At 38.1% G+C, this 23010-nt stretch overlaps 1 protein-coding gene across 2 annotated transcripts in view; it reads left to right on the forward strand.

Annotated features, from left to right (window-relative positions):
* Positions 1-23010, forward strand: part of LOC150105412 (uncharacterized) — a 131035-nt gene that overhangs the window by 37637 nt on the left and 70388 nt on the right. For both annotated transcript variants that reach the window (XM_090394144.1, XM_090394145.1), the window contains exon 4: positions 19067-19269. In XM_090394144.1, coding sequence (XP_090250270.1) covers positions 19067-19269 — 203 coding nt within the window. The remainder of the gene's footprint in view (positions 1-19066; positions 19270-23010) is intronic.

Consider the following 23010-nt stretch of genomic DNA (forward strand, 5'->3'; position numbering starts at 1 on the left):
AATTTCAAACATGTCTGAAAATCAGGTGCTCCTCACTTTGCATGTGGATTGTGCCATTAAGGCCAGCATGCAGCCTTGAAGCAGCCGCCTGAGGTTGTCAACGCCTCCGAGCGTGAGTGAAGTACAGAGGTATCTATTCTAGGAAACATGCGGTCACAAACAAGGTCAATGTGATGGACTGCGGCCTGGCACACCTGTAGTGTGCACTGTTGCATTTTTGCGATGCGATACAGCCTGCTACAGCGATGGTGTGTGCTTAGCTTGACATTGAATATGAGACTGATATTCGACTCTAACCAAGGTGTTCCGTTAAAATGGAACACCTTGGTTAGAGGATTTCAGGATTTGTGAAGTGTTCCATCATAGGAAAAGTTTTGAGAAACGCTGCTGTAGAGAATTAACATTAGCAATACTCCTGCTCTACCTAACTTTGCATCATCGACAAAAATTTGATTACCCCCAGTTAAATCCACATGAAACGTTATTAACAAATAAGTTAAACAGTAGTGGCCCATGAAGAGAACCCTGAGGCATGCCACTAGTCACTTTCTTTTTCAGAGATACTGTTCCATAATACATAACTCACTGGTGTCGTTCAGAAAGGCAATTTTCAGTCCATCTTATCAATCTGCTATATAATCCCATCTTCTGCAGTTTATACACCAATATGCCATGTAGTAATCTATCAAATGCCTTTGCAGAGTTCAAGAATATAATTTTATATGAATTTCCCTTATCCAACACATTTGTCTCCTTACCATCAATTGTAAGCAGATTCTAAAAAAAGACATTTTCTCCACAAACCCATGCCAACCATGATAGAGAATCCTATGTCCATCAACCTAATTGTGTATTCTATTCCTAACCAGTTTCTCCAAAACTCTGACCACAACTGCAGATATACAATCTAGTCTATAATTGGAAACTTCTGTCCTAGAACCATGTTTGCAAATAAATAGAGGTACTATTTTATCTTCTTTTCACTCCTTAAGAACTCAACGCAAGCCTTCATTAAATAACCAGATCAAAGGTATAGCTATATAACTCTATTGCACAGTCTTTAACATTACACGGTGATATGTCATCCATTCCTACAGCATTATTAAGACTTGATTTAAGCAACACTTGATTCACTTCGGGGTGCTTAAGGGTCAAAGCTGTATAACTGAGAGGAGACCTCCACATAGCCTTTAAAGGAATGCGGAGAACCGACCAGGGCTTCTGACCTAATGTCCAATCCTCACCTTCTCGTGGTGTACCCTGTTGGGTATCTACTTTGATACTGAACGAACGAGGATGGGCTGGCAATTTGGGATTTAGCCAACCAAATTGTATTCTTATTGGTTAAACCAAAATAAAAAATGATGGTACAACATGACAAAATTTCATGCCGGCTGGGGCGTCGCCCAGTTAAACAAGGCCCCCGTTGTTTTCGCCAGGGAACCAGGGCGAACAGCGAAAAGTCAGCTACTGGAACAAATCTGAAAACAAACCCCAACTCAACATCACCAGAGTTAAAGATCGGTACTATCAACGTAAGAAGCCTGAATGGCAAAGAAATGGAGCTAGCTGAGGAATTAGATAAGTACCAGATCAACATAATAGGGGTGACTGAAACAAAAAAGACGAAAACTGGTGAGAGCTTTCTGAGCAATAAATACAAAATGTTATATTCAGGCAATGACAATCAAGGAAAAGAAGGAGTAGCCATAGTATTCAACACAAAATACGTGGCTAATCTTCTTGAATGGCAGTCAGTCTCAAGTAGAGTAATGTGGGCAAATATGAGAATGGGGAACTGGACAATGAGACTTATTTGTGCCTATGGTCCACAGAAGGTTCTACTAAGGTAGAAGTGGAGGAATTTTTTGACGCTTAGAAAAAGCAACTGACACAATGAAAAAGGAAAAGTTGGTCCTTGTTGGGGCTCTAAATAGCAGAGTAGGAAATGATTGTGAGACATACAAAAATATTTTGGGAAAATTTGGAGAAAAGAGCAAAGCTAATAATAATGGCAAATATCTGTTGGATTTCTGCTCAGGACATGGACTGGTTATTACTAACACCATGTTCCAACATAAAAATGTGCACAAATTCACATGGAGAGAAGAGGCTAGGAATAAGAAAAGTCTCATTGACTATGTTATTGTTGATAGTGATGTTTTCTCCCTGGTGCAGGACACCAGAGTGTACAGAGGATTTGAAATTGGAAGTGATCACTATTTAGTCTTGAGCAGGATAAAATTGAATTTCATATTGAAAAGAATAACATGTAAGAAAGTTTTAAAGCGAATAAAAGTTGAGCAGCTCTCAGATGTGAACTGTAGACTAAAATACACAAAGATTATTGAAAAGAAAATGAAAGAGTTTGAGAACAGGAATCAAACCTTGGAGATTCAGTGGCAAACTCTGAAGAAAACATTGATTGATTCTGCCAGAGAGGCATGTGGTGAGGTTGTGTGCAAGGATAAAAAAATCAGACCTCCCTGGTGGACACAGGAAGTTAAAGAGGCAGTGAAGGAAAAGAAGAAAGCATATCAAAAGTTCCTGGCAAATAAGTCAGCTTTTACTCTTACAGAATACAGAGACAAATGTAAGAAAGCTAAACAGTGTGTAAAACTAGCTAAACAAAAGTCATGGGAGGACTTTGGCAAGAATATAGAAAATAAATATCAAGAAGGTGGCAAAATATTCTGGAGGTTGTTGAAGAAGCTTAGGAATGGAGGAAAGAGTGCTGTAAAAGGAGTTCAAGATGATAAAGGTGACATGAAAACAAGAGAAAAAGATATCCTTGAAGTATGGAGTAATTACTTTGAAAAACTGCTAAATGAAACGAGCAGTGATGACAGCACAGTGATAAAAAAAAACACTGACCAGGCATGCAGTCAGGATTACATATCCATACTTGAAGTAGAAAAAGCCATCAAAGGCTTGAAATGTGGAAAGGCAGCAGGAGTAGATGATATTCGACCAGAAATGCTGAAGTATGGTGGTATAAAAGTCGTACAGTGGCTGCACTGCATAGTTCAGAAAGCCTGGACAGAGGGACGAATTCCCGATGATTGGAGTAGAGCTCTCATAGTACCCATATATAATATAAAAAAGGAAATAAAACTGATTGTGAGAATTACAGAGGTATTTCCTTACTGAGTGTTCCTGGCAAGATCTATGCAAGTATACTTGAGAAACGGTTGAGAAGAATTGTGGAAGAAAAGCTTGGTGAAGAACGAGCTGGATTCAGGCCAAATAGAAGCTGTCAGGATCAGATCTTCACTTTACGACAAATAGTCGAGAAAGCATGGGAATATAACAAAGATCTGTATTTAAGTTTTGTCGATTTGGAAAAGGCATATGACAAGGTGCCAAGAGAGAAGCTATTCAATACGCTGCAATTATATGGTGTCAATGGGGCATTATATCAAGCAATACTTAGTCTTTATTTGAGTTGTAAGTCAGCAGTTAGAATTGAAGGAAGTACAGGAAGATGGTTTAATGCTAAATCTGGTGTGAGACAAGGATGTACATTATCCCCTCTGTTATTCATTATCTATATGGATCACATTATGAAGGAAAGTGGAATTAAACCTGATATCAAAATTGGAGATGTTAATGTCAGCTCTTTGCTTTATGCGGATGATGTTATACTTCTAAATAAATCCGCTACAAGTCTGCAAGATTCTCTGACTAAATTGAATAGCTGTTGTAATAGATATGGTATGAAGGTCAGCAATAAAAAGACAAAGACAATGAAAATAGGCAGAATCATTGAAAATGTCAACTGTGTTGTGAATGGAGAACCTGTGGAACAAGTAAAACATTTCAGCTACTTAGGCACAATTTTTACTGAAGATGGTAAATTAAATATAGAAATAGACAACAGAATCAGCAAAGCTGGTATGGTGGGAAGTCAGTTGAATAAATTCAAATGGAATAAGAGAGAAATTAGTCGGAACACTAAATTAGCTGTATACAAGACAGTGTTCAAACCAGTTTTAACTTATGGATCTGAGAGCTGGGTCAGAAGTAAAACACTTGACCAAAGACTAGAGACTGCAGATATGAGAGTCCTGAGAAAGATTAGAGGCGTGAACAGATGGCATCAATGGCAATATCATATTAAAAATGAGGATATTAGGAAAGAACTTTCAGCATCCAGGAATGCATTAGCAGAGCTAATCTAAGGTGGTATGGTCACTTAAGTAGAATGGGAGAGGAAAGATTAGCAAAACAAGTGTTCTCTGCCAGGTTGGCAGGAAAACGACCCAGAGGAAGCCCAAGATATAGGTAGATTGATATGGTACAAAGTGCCTTAGACGATAGAAATATAAGATCTGATAATGTTGGAGTCTTGACAAGTAACAGACTGATTTAGAGGAAAATTGTAGATAGGAAGTTAGTAATGATGTAATTTTTTCATGTAGTACTGTCATATCCTGTACACCCCTTGAGGGTACATGGCAGGAATTTGATGATGATGATTGATTCACTTCTGATTCTTTCACCTTTAATTCTCCTAATACTTGCCTCACTTCTACATGTTGCACCACATCATTTATACCAGTATGATATACAATAATGAAGTATTCATTAAATAATCCCACTATATTATTTGCAATGGTCACTCTGCTACCATCACTACCCACCTCTTTCAACCTGCCAGAAGTACTTTTCTTCTTGCTTGTCACATAGCAGAAAAATTCCCTTGTATTATCTTTCACCTGACTGCCCCATCTTCTATTATATTATATTTTTCTTTTTTAACCATGCTTGTCATCCTTTTCTGGCCTTCAGTTTATGTTCCTCATGCATCTGTTCACTACAGACTATTTTTTACCACCTTCTCCTACAAAACAACTGATTTTTTCACACTGCTTGCTTGATTTCACTTTTCATCTATCTCACTTCTTACTCTATTTATTTGCTTAACTCTTGGTATGCAGTTATCTCAGTTCATTATTATCACAAGAAGCAATGCTTGTGCCAGATATTGCCTGATATTACTGCCTTAATGAAGTGGTTTGAAAAAGTTCCATGTTTGGGATCTAGAGCAGAGTTTATATATAATATATAAAACTGATAAAAATAGAAAATAAAATCTTTAGCCCACCAAACTTTCATTTCATTTCACCACACACACACAAAAAATCATTTCCCATGCACTCTTAAATTTTTTTTGCACAGCTCATCAAATTAATGTATCAATGCTACTTAACTACAGAGCTTCTCATAATCACCCACCTTATAGTTTCACATATTTCACACATCTTGATAGCAACCTTCTCCTATTTGACCATTTTCCAAACCAGTACTTCATGATCAATCACACCAACAGGTGGAAGTGTTAATACCTTTTCACAACCATCCTGTGAGGATATCACCAAATCCAAAACCCAAAAACCGCATACTGCTTAAGATAGTTTTCCCATAGAAACTCAACAAATTCGCTCTCATTGTTACCATACATTATCTTTTCTTTCTAATCCACATTCCTATAATTAAAAATCTCCCATTAGGATTATTTTCCTTAAACTTGCACAACTAATCTGTTTAAACATTTCACAATCAGTGCTACCCACATTCTATGGCCTATATAACATCCTATTAGATATGCACCAAATAGCTACAAAATCTTCACACGTCACTATTTTCCATTTCCACTCTTAAAGGACATAATTCCTCTGCTATCATCAACAGTATTTCCCCTTTATCTCTTCCCTTCCTATCCTTCTGGAAAATTCTGTATCCTACCACTTCTAGTTCTCATAGTATATCATCTTCAGACAACCAAGTTTCACTTACAACAATTATCTTTAGGCATGCTGACCTGATCAATGCTACAAACTCAGCCCATTTATTTCTGATACTGCTTGCATTAAGTATATAATCATGACAATTCCCCACTCTTTGAGGCCATCTCACCATCACTCCATACTCTCTGTGCTATAGTATCTCTGTCTTTGATCTGACCCTGACTCTGATTTTCATTCATTTATCTAATTCTCACCCTTACACTGCATCACTCAGTCCTGCTACAATTACTTCTTCCCCTTTGTATCCATTGTCTTTCTATCCTTTAAAACCTGCTTCTCAACCTTTCTTTGACCTTTAGCTATGCTAATTTCATATGGACCTTGAGTAATTTTAGCAAACAGTCACTCCAAATATCCAAACACAAACAATTCAAATGGAAATAGATGTTGGAAGTTTTTCCACTTGGTTATACTATAAATTAAAGATACCAAGAAATTATATACAGGTATCCCTTGCTTAACACGAGATTTGATTAATGTGCCGAAATTAATTGCGACAATCCCTTTATATAAGCTGCAAGAATTTTAATTAACACGCCTTTAAATTTACCAAAATTCCACCAAATATGACATCATTTCTACAACCCATGGACATGGGTGTCATTGCAACTTTCAAAGCTTATTTTCTTAAAAATACATTCTCAAAGGTGGTAGAAACAACAATGGGAGAAAATGCGATTAGGCTCGAAAAATTTTAACATTAAACGCGCAATTGAAAATATACATGACTTGTGAGAGCAACTGTCTTCTAGCTGCATGAGAGCTGTTTGGAAAAACCTTTTGCCAGAATGCAAGAATAATTTAGGTGGTTTTCAAAATCCTGTACACAACATGGTTGAAGAATTCATTGCATTTGGTGAAGACCTTGGTTTCGATGGGGCTGATGCAGAAGATGTTAAAAAATTATTGGATTCAAATTCAAAAGATTTCAGTGACAAGGATCTTCTTGAAATTGAACAACAACATGCATATGAAGACAATGAACAAATGGAATGTGAAGATGAGGTACAAAAGGAGATAACAATCAATGAACTGGATGGAATATTTTGCAGTTTAGAACCGCTTACAGCAAGTAATGGATATGGATCCAGATGTTAATCGAAGAATGCTTGTTTGCCAAGTTCTAGAGAGTCGTTTTACTTATTGTAGAATTTATGCTGATAGAAAAGAAACTAAAACTGATCAAATGACTCTTGATAATTTTGTGTGATAAAACATTGCAGTAACTAATGTAGATACAAGCATTTACTTTGCATTCATTTTTTCTTTCCTAAAAGAGTACCATATAAAACGAATGATTAATACATTAATCGATCATGGATGAATTGTAATTTTTACCATTGATTATTATATTTGATTAATGCGAATTTGATATACGCGGTAACATCAAGAGATTAATTAATCACATTAATCAAGGGATACCTGTACTTGGTTTAATCCTTTATCGAAGTTTATGCAAATAAAATTTGCACCTGAAATAACTTCAGGAATGGGCAACTCATATGCATTATGGGAAGGGTCACTAGCCAGACTGGTTTCAATCTTTATTGAGGTGTCATCAGTGGGAGCCAGACTCAGAAATAATATCAAGGTTGAAGTAATGCAGAAGTCATGTTTTCATATACAAATAGTCAAAAGGTGTGACACCTTATTACTAAACTACTCTAGGTTGGAAGTTTATCCACTTGGTTATGCTATAAATTAAAGATACCAAGAAAATATATACTTTGTTTAATCCTTTATTAATACTTAAGGATTATACACTCCTGCAAAGATATGTGCTTTGCATTATGGGATACCAAGGCAAGTGATGTGAAGTCATTTAGCTTTTATATATAAGTTACCCAGTCCTGAAGTTACTCCAGGTGGAAACTTCGTTTGCTTACACTTGGATAAAGGATTAAACCAAGTATATAATTTCTTGGCATCTTTAATTTACATTCAAATGCAATCCATCGGCTTTAAACCATTCTACCTTCCCCTCAAATTCACTTTATAAATTCACAAACTGAACGCTTTGTGCCTGACATAATTCAATTTTTATAATGTTAACTAGAATGTCAATCCAAACAACCAGGGGACATTAAAATTACAATACCACAACATAATGTCTATATCCAGCCTGACTGTCACACAAAAGCACTATTATAAAAAGCTACACAATATAATTTAAAAAAAAAAAAAAAACACTTATCACTATTCAAATACATCACTGCCTCTCATAATCCACTCCATGATTATGGTTAGTCAGGTCTAGTCGGATATGCCTTGGACACCTTGCACAAAATCAAATGGAAAAAAAACTGTGCTTCACTACATGCAGTAAATACAAGCTTAAGACTTTTTTGGAATCAACAGCAGATTTAAAATGTCATCCAAATCCTTTTGGATGAAACTTCCAAAGAATTGGGAAATGCAATTTGATCATGCATACAAAAGAGAAGACTATCAGAGCCTAACAGCAGATTCCTCCTCTTAAGGCTTCAGGCTTACTGCCTGACATATGCCCCTTATTTTGTGTATCATTACAATTCTCCTATTACATCCCAGATGATGTCTTAATTTTAGACAAAAGTATTGGACATTAAACTTGTGTTTATTTCTTTTATTATGCAGTTATTACATTAAACCTTAACATCAGCTTCAACATTATATAGTTTAGGTTCATATTATTATTATTCAGAACCTCCATTGAGTCGCAAGACTCATCATGGGTGGCCTTTTCTAAACTACACAAAGTCTCTTATACCACTTCTTAAACTTTATACTGTTTATGCTATCACTACCTTATCAGGCCATGCATTCCTTTGTCCAACCAATCTGCATGCAAAAACACCTCTCCTCATCCTCTTGCTCACCACTTGCATTTACAATTCGAAGGTGGCCTATCGTCCTCGCCCCTTCATTTATTCTGTCATATGAAAGAAGTCCCCAGTATTAACTGTGTAACTACCTCTCAACAGTTTAAATGCCTGTCATATCACAATAATCCATATAATGCCTGATTAAGGGCTTATACAATGGAACCTTGATCTCTTTATTTCTGCTTTTGCTCCTATTGCACGTAGATCCAATCTTGCCAGGCTAGTCCACATGATAGGGAGCTGGTGCTTTTTGACTTCTTGTTCATAGCGGAAATGAATGCAGATCTGCTCATCTGGGGGTATCAGTCATTTTTATTAAGTGCAGGAAGTTTGTTCTTCTTCTCCATGTAATTATGGTCCAAAGTGGTGTCTCATCTCATGGAGTCAAAGACTCATCTGGGAGGCCCTTTTATCACACACACACACACATCTCATCATACCATTTCTTAAACACACTCAAACTCCTTGCAGACACCACACTCTCAGGCAAGGCATTCCAATCATTCACAACTCTGCACGAAAAAAACCTGCCTCTCACTTCCCTACTCACACCCTCTTTATACAGTTTCCAGGAATGATCTCTGGTTCTCCCCTGATCTCCCACTATTCTCTGTAGTACTTCTCCACTGTTGATCCTATAACAACCCCTTACCAACTTGTAGGTCTCTATCATATCTCCCCCGCTTCCTCCTGTCCACCAGACTACAAATTACATCTTCGCAATCTTTCCTCATACTCGACATTCCAGAGGTCAGAAACTACCTTATTCAGTCTCTTTTGGACCCTTTCCAACACCTCTTCATCCTTTTGAAAACCCGGTGACCAAATCTGGGCACAATAGTCCATGTGTGGTCTAATCAAAGCCTTATACAACGGAACAAGAATCTCCCTACTTCTACATGTCAGTGTCCTCCGCATCATTCCCAGAAGCCTTTGTGTTGTCTTCACAATTTTGGCGATGTGTCCCCTAAATGTTAGATCCTTATCCACTATCACCCCCAGATATCTTATTTCCTCTACCTCCAACAATATATTCTCACCAAGCATAAATTCTGCATCCCATCTTTCTTTTCCAAATTTTAAAATGTTACATTTTGCAACATTGAGCTCGCATCCCCATTTCCATGCCCAATCACTCAATTTATTCAAGTCTTCTTGTAAGGCCACAACATCTTCACTACTCTTTATGGTTCGTCCCAACTTTGCATCATCTGCAAAAAACTGAATATCTCCATCCAAATCTTCGCCAATATCATTAATATACAAGTTAAGCAGTAATGGCCTTAAAACAGACCCCTGAGGCACTCCACTAGTGACTTTCCTTTTCCTGGATATCACACCCCAATACACAACTTGTTGATACCTATCAGATAGCCAGTCTCCAATCCGATGCACTAATCTAATATCCAACCCCATCTGCTTTAGTTTGACTGTCAACTTATCATGAGGTACTCTATCAAAAGCCTTTGCGAAATCCAAGTATATTACTGTGTATCCTTCTCCTCTGTCCAAGGAAGCAGTTGCTTTATTGTAATAAGTAAGTAGATTACTAAAACATGACCTCCCTTTAGCAAATCCATGCTGTCCATCAAAGATAATACCATTGTTGTCAACCCAACTCTGGATCCTAGTTCTCGCAAGCTTCTCCAACAATTTAACCACAACACCTGAAACACAGATAAGCCTATAGTTTGATGCTTGAGTTCGATCACCTCCTTTATGAAGTGGCACAATCTTGCCCTCCTTCCACTCCTTAGGAACTTGACCAAGTGCAAGACTCGTATTAAATAAATATGTCAAGGCAGGTGTCAACTCCCTGGCACATTCCTTCAGAATACGTGGTGATATATTATCAAGTCTCACAGCTTTTTTTACATCTAATTTACTCAACTCTCCAAACACCTCTTGCTCACTTACAGTCAGTCTCTCCTCCCCATCATCAACTGCTCTCAATCTCTCCATGAAGTCACATTCACAAGATTGAAAGATCTTTATGAACTGCTCATTAAGTATCTCCACCACACATTCTGCAACAGCTGTTCTTTATACCATTTTCTCCAATCAATGTCATCCTTCCATAATCATTCTTTCTTTTGCTGGCTACATATCGAAAGAACTCCCTAGGATTCTTTTTGGCTTCATTAGCTAACTGCTGTTCATACCTCTCTTTAGCTACTCTCACCAACCTAAATTCACCCTCCTTGCCTGGTCTTTGTAGACCTCATGAAATTGGTTATTTCCACTTCTCTTATGCTACCTCCACAATGCCCTTTTTCTCTATCGCATGCTTAATCTCTTTATTCATCCATCTCACACCTATCTTATTTAACCTTCTCACCGTTGGAATACATTTAGACATTGCATCTACTAGATAGTTTTTGAAAAACAGCCAAGCTGCATTGATCTCTTTAATATAATATCAGCACACAAGTTCCAAGTAACAAAAGTCAAAATGCCACCTGGTGTATCTTAACTCTTCATTCCATGCTATATCTCCAAGCTGTTTCCTAAACTTTTCATAATCACCAGCCTTGAAGTCCCGCATATATCCTATCATTACGTGTCTTCATATGGCTGGTCATTACCCAGGTAATCATCTCATGATGACTTTTGCCACTGAAGGGAAATGCAACACCCCATTCACAAACACATCCTCTGATGAAGGAGTCATCTCTCAAGAACTCAAAGTAATTTTCCTTATTTTTAGATGCTGTCTCTTCATTACAATCTATATTACCATAATTAAAATCACAGATAATGATAACTTTTTTCCCTGCTTCATTAATCCAAGTTGCCTATACATTTCTTCTTCACCACCCTCCATGTTCCCTGGCTTATAGCAACATTTAACCAAATATCTCTTCATGTCAACCTCCACCTCACAATACTTCCCCACCCTCTTGTCCTTTCTGTCCTCATGAGAAACAATGTCTTTCCATTTCTATTCCCATCAGCATATCATCCTCATCCAGCCATGTTTCACTCATTTCAGCAATTTTTTAGCAAATAAACTCAGTCAGGTGAAATGATTTCATCTCCCTTATTTCTAATGCACCTGGCATGTGCAATAAACACAGCAATTCCCTTTTAGGTCTGTAATCACTCCTAACCATGTCGCTGCCTATATGCCCAGTTACCTTTATCATCGCTTATTACCCCATATACCTCCTCACACTAAACTATTCCCCTACCCCACCCCATGCCATCCCATTCTTATGCTGATCACCCCCCATACCAATTCACTATTGCTTTCAATATCTGTATCCACTCTTGTTATACCATGTCTCCCTGTCCAACTTAACTCCTCTCATTTCCTTGTTCATCTTACATTGCTGTTCTGTCACTCATCTCTTGCACTACTACCACTCTCTCTCTATTCACAAGCACTTCCAGATCTTTCATATCACCTATTACATCATTTGATGTTTTATTCACATCATTCATTACACTTCCTTCTAGCAACAGTCACTTGTATTGACTTACATCAAATCCATTTAAATGCAATCCATCATTTTTTGCAAATCCATCCTTCCTTTGCATGCATCCTACACATTAACAAACTGCACTTCTTTCTCCTTACACAGCTCTGCCAACATGCCACTCATGATGAGTGGCGCTAGTGTCCTTGGTAAATGTGGCGGTCGAGTTAAGCTAGTCTAGAAAACGTGTTTTTAAAGTTAAATATAGCGTGGCTTTTTGTCACAAATTGTGCTAAAATTGTGCATCGGTTAGAAACAAGTGTCCTTCAGTGGTATTATTGTTTAGAACTGTGTTGTATATATTGTGTTTTCACTGCCGTTTGTTTCACTATATCAACGTGTAAAGATGGCGTCCAACAAGAAACGTACGTCAGCGGCGCGCAGGACTTCTACTATTACACGAAAGGCTGGCTCAGCGTTAGATTTTTCGCAATGGATGCGTTGCGGAAACTGCTACATGTATGCACCGAAAAATGTGAAGGATCTGTGGTCGGTCTGGCAAAATGAAAAGAAAGAAAATGTCGACGTATGTGAGAAGTGTCGGGATAGGCTGGAGCGTTTAGGAATGGAAGCTGACATCGGGACCGTAGCGGAAGAACTTCGGCGGGAGTTTATGAAAATGAAAAATGACCTTCATCTTCTTCATGAGGAAGTGGAAGTGATCGGTAAGGAGATACTGGAAGTTAAAGCTGAGTTTAATGTGTTAAACAGAGAAATTAGGACTATAGAGATTACTTTAGCTGAAGTAACTAGAACAGGATTACATATGGGTGAGTCTTTGGTGAATGATTCAGTAATAAATAGTATGGGAGTGATTGGGAGTCAACATAATAAAACCACAAGTGGCCAAGAAGAAATGAGATGTAGTGAGAGTGGGGGGGTAAGTAATAGAGAGTTGAGTAATGAAGCTGGGAGAGTCATGCTGAATAGTGTAGAGAATGAGTCCATGAGTGTGAACTTGAATGAAGTTAATAGTGGTAAAATATATGGTGATTCTATGATTAAGGGTATGGAGAGTGGTATGCATGAGGAGTGCTTGGCTGATGGTACAATAGAAAGAGTGGCTTTAGCAATAAAGAGAGGGCATGAAACAGACAAGATGATAGTTATGGTGGGTACGAATGACCTGAGAGGTAGTATAAATCGGGTAGGAAAAGATTTAAGAACATTATTAGATATTGTGAAGAGGAAAAGTGTCAATGGGAGAATAGTGTGTGTGCTGCCTCGTTTTGACAATTACGAGTTAAGTAGACGAGCAATGATAATGAATGATATGATTGCAAGAATGTGCAGAAAAAGAGGTCTGGAGTTTGTTGATGTTTGGAGTGTGTTTGAAGGAAAAAGGCAGTTGTATGCTAGAGATGGACTGCATCGTAACATGGAAGGACATAAGAGATTGAAGAAGTTATTGTTTTCTGAACAGGTTGAAGTTATTGGGCAGGGAAACTAATATTGAAAAGGTTGAGTGTAAGAGAGAGAAACTTTAGCACTGATTGTGTATTTATTGATCCTTACAGGCAGAATAAATTGCAGAAGAGAGGGGGAAAAAATCGGCATAGGACTACGGTAGTTAGTGACTTATATATCAGTTCTAAAGCCGGTACAAGATCTAGAGGGAATCTGCAATTTTTGTATACCAATGCTAGAAGCATTAGAAATAAGAGAGAAGAATTTTTGGCATTAGTCAGTGAAATCTCACCAAAAGTTGTAGGCATTAGTGAAACTTGGCTGTCAGCAGAAGATGTGGTCACTGGAATTGAATGTGATGGGTACAGTATTTTCAGGGAGGATATAGAAGATAGAACAGGAGGAGGAGTACTGTTGATGATAGCTGATGTGTTGCAGCCAAAGAAAGTAGTATATCATGATGATAGACATGTGAATGAGAGTTCATTTGAGGCAGTCTGGTGCGAAATAGTGACCAACGCAACCAAATATACAGTTGGATGCTGCTATAGGCCAGGGAGTACAGGGGGAGATATTGAATTCATGCATCAGCAACTTAGTGCAATGAGTGAAGGCTTAGTGATTATTATGGGGGATTTTAATTATGGTGATATCAATTGGAAGGAGGAAATATCACGTAGCAAAAAGGAAATGGAGTTCATACATCTGCTACGAGATAATTACTTGAAACAGCACGTAACTGAAGGGACACGTGGTGTGAGAGTGTTGGACCTGGTTATTGGTTCAGAGGTTATGTGCATAAGTAAGGTGACCTCGTTACCTCCAGTTGGTGAAAGCGATCATGTGGTATTGACTTGGAAGGTTGCAAAATCTGTGGATTTTTCTATTAAGAAGGGGTATGTACGAAACTACAGGTTAGGCAATTATAACAAGCTTCGGAGTGAGCTTGCAGCCATCCCATGGCAGAACATATTGCAAGGGAAAGATGTTAGCAGTGCTTGGGATAAAATCAGTGGGTATCTGAGGAAAGCAATATCAGATTGTGTCCCCATGGTCAGGAGGTCAAACAAGGCAGGCATTAGATGGATGAGCAGTAGTATCAAGCTTGAACTACAAAAAAAGAAAATGTTATGGAGAATTTACAAGGAGAAGGGCGATCAGGATACCCATGAGCAGTACAAGGCTCAAGCTAGGAAGGTTACCAGCATAGTAAGAAAAGCTAAATCAGATTATGAGAAGACCTTAGCCAAAGAGATCAAGGGTAATCCCAAAGAGTTCTTCCGCTATGTGGCAAGTAAGAGGAAGAATGACTTCGGAAGGATAACCTTAGTGGGTGCTGATGGTATTGAGGTGACAAAATCAGATGTAATAGTCGAGTTACTGAGTGATCACTTCTCAAAAGTCTATCACCCAAGTGAGGATATCTCTATACCTATAGCAATACCTAATGTGAGAATTGAAGCTAAAGAATCAGAGGTATTAAATATATTGCGAAACTTAAATGCAAACACTGCGGTAGGCTTAGATGGAATATCAGCTCGGGTGTTGCGTGAATGTGCAAATGAATTGTCAACCCCTCTTACCTGGATATTTAATTTAAGTTTGAACTCTGGTATGGTCCCTAGGGAGTGGAAGTTAGGCAAAGTGGTTCCTTTGCATAAGGGTGGCTCTAAAACTGCAGTATTGAATTACAGACCAATCACCATCTCAGGAGTAGTGGTAAAAGTATTGGAAAAGTTGGTTAAAGACAAAATTCAAGAATGGGTGGATCAGGATATGATACTCTATAGAGGCCAACATGGTTTTGTTAAAGGTAGATCCTGCCTTAGCAATCTATTAACTATCCATAATAGAATAACATCAGAGTTGGACAAAGGAACTGGCTACACAGTGGTACTTCTGGATTTTGCTAAGGCTTTTGACAGGATACCCCATAGAACACTGTTACGCAAATTGGAGCAGATGGGAATGGATATTAAATTGGTGATATGGATAGGAGAATGGCTCAGGGAGAGATACCATAAGGTGGTGTATGGAGGAGCCGAGTCCAGAATGAGGCAGGTGACCAGTGGTGTGCCTCAGGGCTCTGTGCTTGGGCCAATGTTGTTTAATTTGTATATAAATGATATAGGAAACGGCTTAAAGGGAGATATTCAGTTGTTTGCTGATGATGCAAAGTTGTGTAGTGCAATAAAAAATCAAGCTGATGTTGAAAGTTTGCAGGAGGATTTAAATAAGCTGGTAAAATGGGCAAAAGAAAATGGATGTCAGTTCAATGTGGAAAAGTGTAAACTCTTGCATTTTGGGATTAAAAGATTACCAGCTGTGTACTACATAGATGGAAAGGTACTCCAAGAGATTGATGAGGCTAGGGACTTAGGGGTATTGGTAGATAAGGAGATGAAGTTCAGAGGACACATTGCTAAGGTGTCCAAGATTGCACATAGGATTACTTGGTTGTTGAGGAACACACTGACATCCAGAGATAAAGAGGTTATTATTCCCCTTTATAAAGCATTGATACTTCCACATTTAGATTACTGTGCTCAGGTCTGGTCACCTGGATTCCTTGGAGATGAGGAGGCTGTGGAGAGGGTTCAGAGAAGAGTGACCAAGTTGGTGAGTGATATAAAAAATGCTCCCTACATTGATAGATTGAGAGCTTGTGGATTGCAGAGATTGGCTGATAGGCGAAGAAGAGGGGATATGATAGAAACATTCAAATTACTAAAAGGTTTTTATAGGATTGATGCAGGGGAAATGTTTCAGCTGTGTGATAGTGATGGAAGAACAAGAGGTCATCTCTGGAAATTAAAGAAGAGTGTGGTTAACAAAGGTGTCAGAACAAGGTTTTTTGCCTGGAGGGTGGTGAATGAGTGGAATTCATTGCCTGACTTTGTTGTGAGCTCTTCATCTGTAAATGAATTCAAGAAGAGATATGACAGATATTGTTTTGCTAGTTTGGGTCTCCCGCGATGAGTCTACTGACTCCATGGAGATACCCGTAATAATAATAAATAATAATAATGATGCAGCCATCCCATGGCAGAACATATTGCAGGGAAAAGATGTTAGCAGTGCATGGGATAAAATCAGTGGGTATCTGAGGAAAGCAATATCAGATTGTGTCCCCATGGTCAGGAAGTCAAACAAGGCAGGCGTTAGATGGATGAGCAGTAGTATCAAGCTTGAACTGCAAAAAAAGAAAATGTTATGGAGAATTTACAAGGAGAAAGGTGATCAGTACAAGGCTCAAGCTAGGAATGTTACCAGCATAGTAAGAAAAGCTAAATCAGATTATGAGAAGACCTTAGCCAAAGAGATCAAGGGTAATCCCAAAGAGTTCTTCCGCTATGTGGCAAGTAAAAGGAAGAATGACTTCGGAAGGATAACTTTAGTGGGCGCTGATGGTATTGAGGTGACAAAATCAGATGTAATAGTCGAGTTACTGAGTGATCACTTTTCAAAAGTCTATCACCCAAGTGAGGATATCTCTGTACCTGTAGCAATAACTAATGGGAGAATTGAAGCTAAGAAATCAGAGGTATTTAATATATTGCAAAATTTAAATGCAAACACTGCTGTAATCTTAGATGGAATATCAGCTCGGGTGTTGCGTGAATGTGCAAATTAATTGTCAACCCCCTCTTACTTGGATATTTAATTTAAGTTTGAACTCTGGTATGGTCCCTAGGGAGTGGAAGTTAGGCAAAGTGGTTCCTTTGCATAAGGGTGGCTCTAAAACTGCGGTAGTTAATTACAGACCAATCACCATCTCAGGAGTAGTGGTAAAAGTATTGGAAAAGTTGGTTAAAGACAAAATTCAAGAATGGGTGGATCAGGATATGATGTTCTATAGAGGCCAACATGGTTTTTTTAAAAGTAGATCCTGCCTTAGCAATCTATTGACTTTTCATAATAGAATGACATCTGAGTTGGACAAAGGAACTGGCTACATAGTGGTACTTCTGGATTTTGCTAAGGCTTTTGACAGGATACTCCCCATGGAACACTGTTACGCAAATTGGAGCAGATGGGAATGGATACTAAATTGGTGATATGGATAGGAGAATGGCTCAGGAAGAGATACCAGAAGGTGGTGTATGGAGGAGCCGAGTCCAGGATGAGGCAGGTGACCAGTGTCCCAGTGACACTGCTTCAGTGACACTGACCAGTGACAACAATGGCCCAAGCACAGAGCCTTAGAGCTCTGTGCTTGGGCCATTGTTGTTAATTTGTATATTAATGATACAGGAAATGGCTTACAGGGAGATATTCAGTTGTTTGCTGATGATGCAAAGTTGGGTAGTGCAATAAAAAATCAAGCTGATGTTGAAAGTTTGCAGGATGATTTAAATAAGCTGGTAGAATGGGCAAAAGGTAGTGGATGCCAGTTCAATGTGGAAAAGTGTAAAGTCATGCATTTTGGGATTAAAAGATTACCAGCTGTGTACTACATTGATGGAACAGTACTCCAAGAGATTGATGAGGCTAGGGACTTATGGTTGTTGGTAGATAGGGAGATGAAGTTCAGGGGACACATTGCTAAGGTGTCCAAGATCGCACATAGGATTACTTGGTTGTTGAGGAACACACTGACATCCAGAGATAAAGAGGTTATTATTTCCCTTTATAAAGCGTTGATACTTCCATATTTGGATTACTGTACTCAGGTCTGGTCACCTGGATTCCTTGGAGATGAGGAGGCTGTGGAGAGAGAGTTCAGAGAAGAGTGACTAAATTGGTAAGTGATGTAAAAAATGCTCCCTACGTTGATAGATTGAGAGCTTGTGGATTGCAGAGGTTGGTTGATAGGCGGAGAAGAGGGGATATGATAGAAACATTTAAATTACTGAAAGGTTTTTATAGGATTGATGCAGGGGAAATGTTTCAGTGATAGCGATGGAAGAACAAGAGGTCATCCCTGGAAATTAAAGAAGAGTTTGGTAACAAGGGTGTGAGAACAAGGTTTTTTGTCTGGAGGGTAGTGAATGAGTGAAATTCATTGCCTGACTTAGTTGTGAGCTCTTCGTCCATAAATGAATTCAAGAGATATGACAGATATTGTTTTGCTAGTTTAGGTCTCCCGCAATGAGTCTACTGACTCCATGGAGATACCCGTAATAATTAATAATAATAATAATAATGATTCTTGCTTGCTATCTCAGCTCATCATTGTCATAACTTGGCAACACACTGACAACCTTTTCAGTGCATCCTTTTAAAATTTATGCCAAAAAATGATTATGAGATTTAAGAAAAAAAATGCATTAAATGTATTCATTCTGAAATTTAGAACAGACAGTAAATGAAAGTTAACTCTGATGATCAATAGTTGTAAATGAAAGTTAACTCTGCTGATCAATAGTTGTCTTGCGCAAAGAATATTGAATACAGAGAGTTATCAAAATCCTTCTTACATAAATAATAATAACTTACTAAAATGAATATATTCAATCATCGAGATCTATGATAAAGTGAAATAATATTAAAATTTTTTTTTCAGCAATTAGCGTTCGCACATGTGGAACTGCAAAAAGTTGCATCCGACATTCTACTAAATCACAAGATTGTGATCCAGATGTCTGTGAGTATATTTTGACATACCAGTTGGATGCTAACAACAGGACAGTAGATTTTGTACTTGGAGGTATGACAATGAGTGATTCCACTTTTGTGGCAGTAGGCTTCACCAGCGATAAAGATAATGTAAAGTACCATTATGTATTTTTCCTTAATTAATTTTTTGTTCCTTAATTATTTTATTTAACTGCAACAACAAACCTTAACCATAATTAAATATATTATAATTAAATTATATTAAGCCTAACAGCCAGTTTTATTTAATTATTTTATTGTATACTAGGGGATCTCCCCCCCCCCCCCCCCCGTGTTCTGGACTGGTAGGCCAGTTCTCCTTGAATTCCGATGACTCGAATTTTGAAGACTCTACACTCAGGGTAGCCCTGAGTGTTAAGTCTTCTAAAGAGGGCTCTGCTTACGGCACCCACCCCCTGTGTTCTGGACTGGTATGGTGGTTCTCCCCTGAATTCCGATGACTCTGAATTTTGAAGAATCAACACTCAGGGTAGCCCCTGAGTTTCAAAACGTTTCAAATAACTTGACAAAAACATTACAGCCTACATCTGTTTCAAGCCGACGTCACATCAGTTTCCAGTTTCAGCTTATCATTTTATAGTATATTTTATAGTATAGAGTAGATATCAAGCTAAAGACACCATGAGGATTGCTTTATTTTCTTAAAACTGAAACTTCCATAAAGTGATAACTACAATATTGGCTGTCACTTTATAGAATTCCAATCTTGAGACTAAGATTAAGTGGAATTATGTTTTGAGGCAGTTAAGGCCAAAGGCCATGAGGTGAGTTTTTCTTTTTTTGTGAATAGACATGAGTTTCTGGGAGGAAAAAATCCTTGTTAACATTCCTCACATCTGAATAGGATTTAAACCAAGCAAAACATGCCTTTGTATTATCCATTTCTATGATTAAAAGATACAATCCCAAGAATGGAACCAACTACATGTTGCCATAGTTATGGTATGTTTTAGGATTTTGCTAAATAAATATTCTTTCAACCTATTTGTTATCCCCCCTCTGAAATCAGAGATCCAAAGGTGGAAGCCCTCTGCTGCCAGAATGTTGACTTTTGTCAGTAAAAAAAAAAATAGTTAACTGTTTATAACTAATTCTTATTTCACTTAATTTTTTTTATTTTACTTTTTATAAAATAAACTCATTATTATTATGTAGAAAGTTTATTTTTCACTTGGTTAGAGTATAATAAATTTAGTTTAATCCTTTATCCAAGTTTGAGCAAACAAAGTTTGCGCCTGGAAGTATCTTCAGGACTGGGGTAAGGTGGTACAACACCAGGGCACTCCTTGCAAAGGCAGAGCAAGCTACCAACACTCCTATCTCAGTATCTCCCATAATGCAAAACATCTCCTTGCGGATATGTCTAATGTTATGCATTAAAGGAAGGGCCACAACCCAGACTAGTTTCGACCTTTATTGAGGTCTCTTCAGTGTAAGGAAGGGCCACAACCCAGACTAGTTTCGACCTTTATTGAGGTCTCTCTCTTCAGTGGCTCCCACTGAAGAGACCTCAATAAAGGTCGAAACTAGTCTGGGTTGTGGCCCTTCCTTTAATGCATAACATTAGACATATCCGCAAGGAGATGTTTTGCATTATGGGAGATACTGAGATAGGAGTGTTGGTAGCTTGCTCTGCCTTTGCAAGGAGTGCCCTGGTGTTGTACCACCTTACCCCAGTCCTGAAGATACTTTCAGGCGCAAACTTTGTTTGCTCACACTTGGATAAAGGATTAAACTAAATTTATTATATTCATTATTATTATTATTATTACAACTTCTATGGAGTCAGCAGGCTCTTCCTAAGTGGTTCATTCGACTGACAACATATCTATCCTTCTGAATCTTAAGCTCCTTAACACTCCCTATATTAACAACGTATTCTGGAAATGGATTCCATTTGCTGACAATTCTCCACGTAAAAAATCTATTCTGTAAGAGTGTGGTTCATCACACTCTTACGCAACTTCCAGGTATTGCCTCTGGTTCTTCCCATCTCGCCTTCTACTCTTTTTTATAATCCCCTCTGGATTAATCCAATAAAATCCCCCTCATCAACTTAAACGTCTCTATCATATCACCTTTTTTTTTTTTTCCTCCTACCTACCAAACTCTGCAATCCACATTTCTTTACCCTCTCTCCATAGCCAACACAGTCCTAATATTGTCTTAGTCACTCTTCTCTGGACCTTCTCCATTGTTTCCAAATCACATTGAAAACGAAGTGACCAAATTTGAGCATAGCAGTAGTTTTAAGTATGGTATGACCAGTGCTTTATACAGTGGCACAACTACCTCCTTATCTCTACATGTTAGAGTACTTTATAGTGCCACTATAAAGTACTCTAACATGTAGAGTACTATAAAGTACTCTACATGTTAGGGTACTTTATAGTGGCACTACGATGTGCAGCCTTTGCAACACTTGCAATATGTCCTCTAAACTTCAGTCTGCTATCAACCTTCACTCCCAAATCTCGAATCTCATTCACTTCCTGCAGTGCAGCGCCATCAATATAGCATACGGCCTTATATTTCTGCACTCCAAACTGCAACCCCTTACACTTATTAATATGAAAATTACAACCCCGCTGCCTTTTTCAGTCGAAATTCTATTTAAATATTCCTGAAGGGAATTTATATCAGCAGTGCTGCTTATAATTCTCTCCAACTTTGCATCATCAGTAAACAACTGAAGATCCTAAGTCAATCCACATGACATATCATTTACAAACAAGTTAAACAGCAGGGGTCTAAGAACAGAACCCTGGGGAAAACCATTGGTTACCCTCTCTTGAGATACTACTCTATCATGCACAATTTGCTGGTATATTTCAGAGAGCCAATCCATCTAACAAATATACTATATATTCCCATCATCTTCAGCTTGTACATCAACTTATCATGTTGCAATCTATCAAATGCTTTTGCAAAGTCCAAGAATATCACTGTATATGATTCTCCCTTATCTAATACACTTGTCACCTTGTCAGAAAATGCAAGTAAATTGCTAAAAAAGACCTACCCTTTACAAATTCATGCTAACCATCATAAAGAATAGTATGTCAATTGACCCAATCTCTCTAACACCTTGAGCTCAACTGTAGTTATAGAGAATGGCCTATAATTGAAAACTTCTGTCCTAGAACCATGCTTGTGGAATGGTATTATTCTTCCTTCTTTTCACTCCTTAAGAACTTGGCCCACTGCAAAAATTTCATTAAATAACCAGGTCAAGGGCATGGCCAATTGTTGTGCACATCCCTTAAGAATACATGCATATATCATCCATTCCCACATCTTTAGTAACATCTAATCCAATCAACACCTGATACACCTCTTGATTCTTTCATGTTGAGAGTAAACGTAGCAGTATATTTGAACTGTGTTAAGAAAAGTGTTTTTGAATAGTATATAGTGTGGATTCTTATCATAATCTTGTACTACATTTAACCATGCTAGATACAAGTGTCCTTCAGTAGTGTTTGTTTTTGTTTGTTTATTGTGTTTTTTCTACTTGTTCCTACTGCTTCATTCCTTCTTTCTGCTTTGTCCTTACTGCTTCTGCTTCTAAAAATGGCATCCGTAAAAAAGCGAATGTTGGATGCATGGAAAGCTTTGGCACGAAGGTAGAGATGCCCTGAATTTTAACAGAGGATGTACTGCAAAAATTGCTTCATGTATGCACTGAAAAATGTGAACGATTTGTGGACTGTTAAAGTGAATGAAAAGACAAAGTAATACATGTGAAAAGTGTATTGATACATTAGTGCAGTGATAGTGAACCTATGACACGCGTGTCAGTACTGACACACTTGAGGGTTTCAGGTGACA

The sequence above is a fragment of the Typopeltis vanoorti genome, chromosome 6, assembly GCF_054136105.1.
Source record: "Typopeltis vanoorti isolate ZY-2024b chromosome 6, IOZ_Tvanoo_1.0, whole genome shotgun sequence".
Classification (NCBI taxonomy): Eukaryota; Metazoa; Arthropoda; class Arachnida; order Uropygi; family Thelyphonidae; genus Typopeltis; species Typopeltis vanoorti.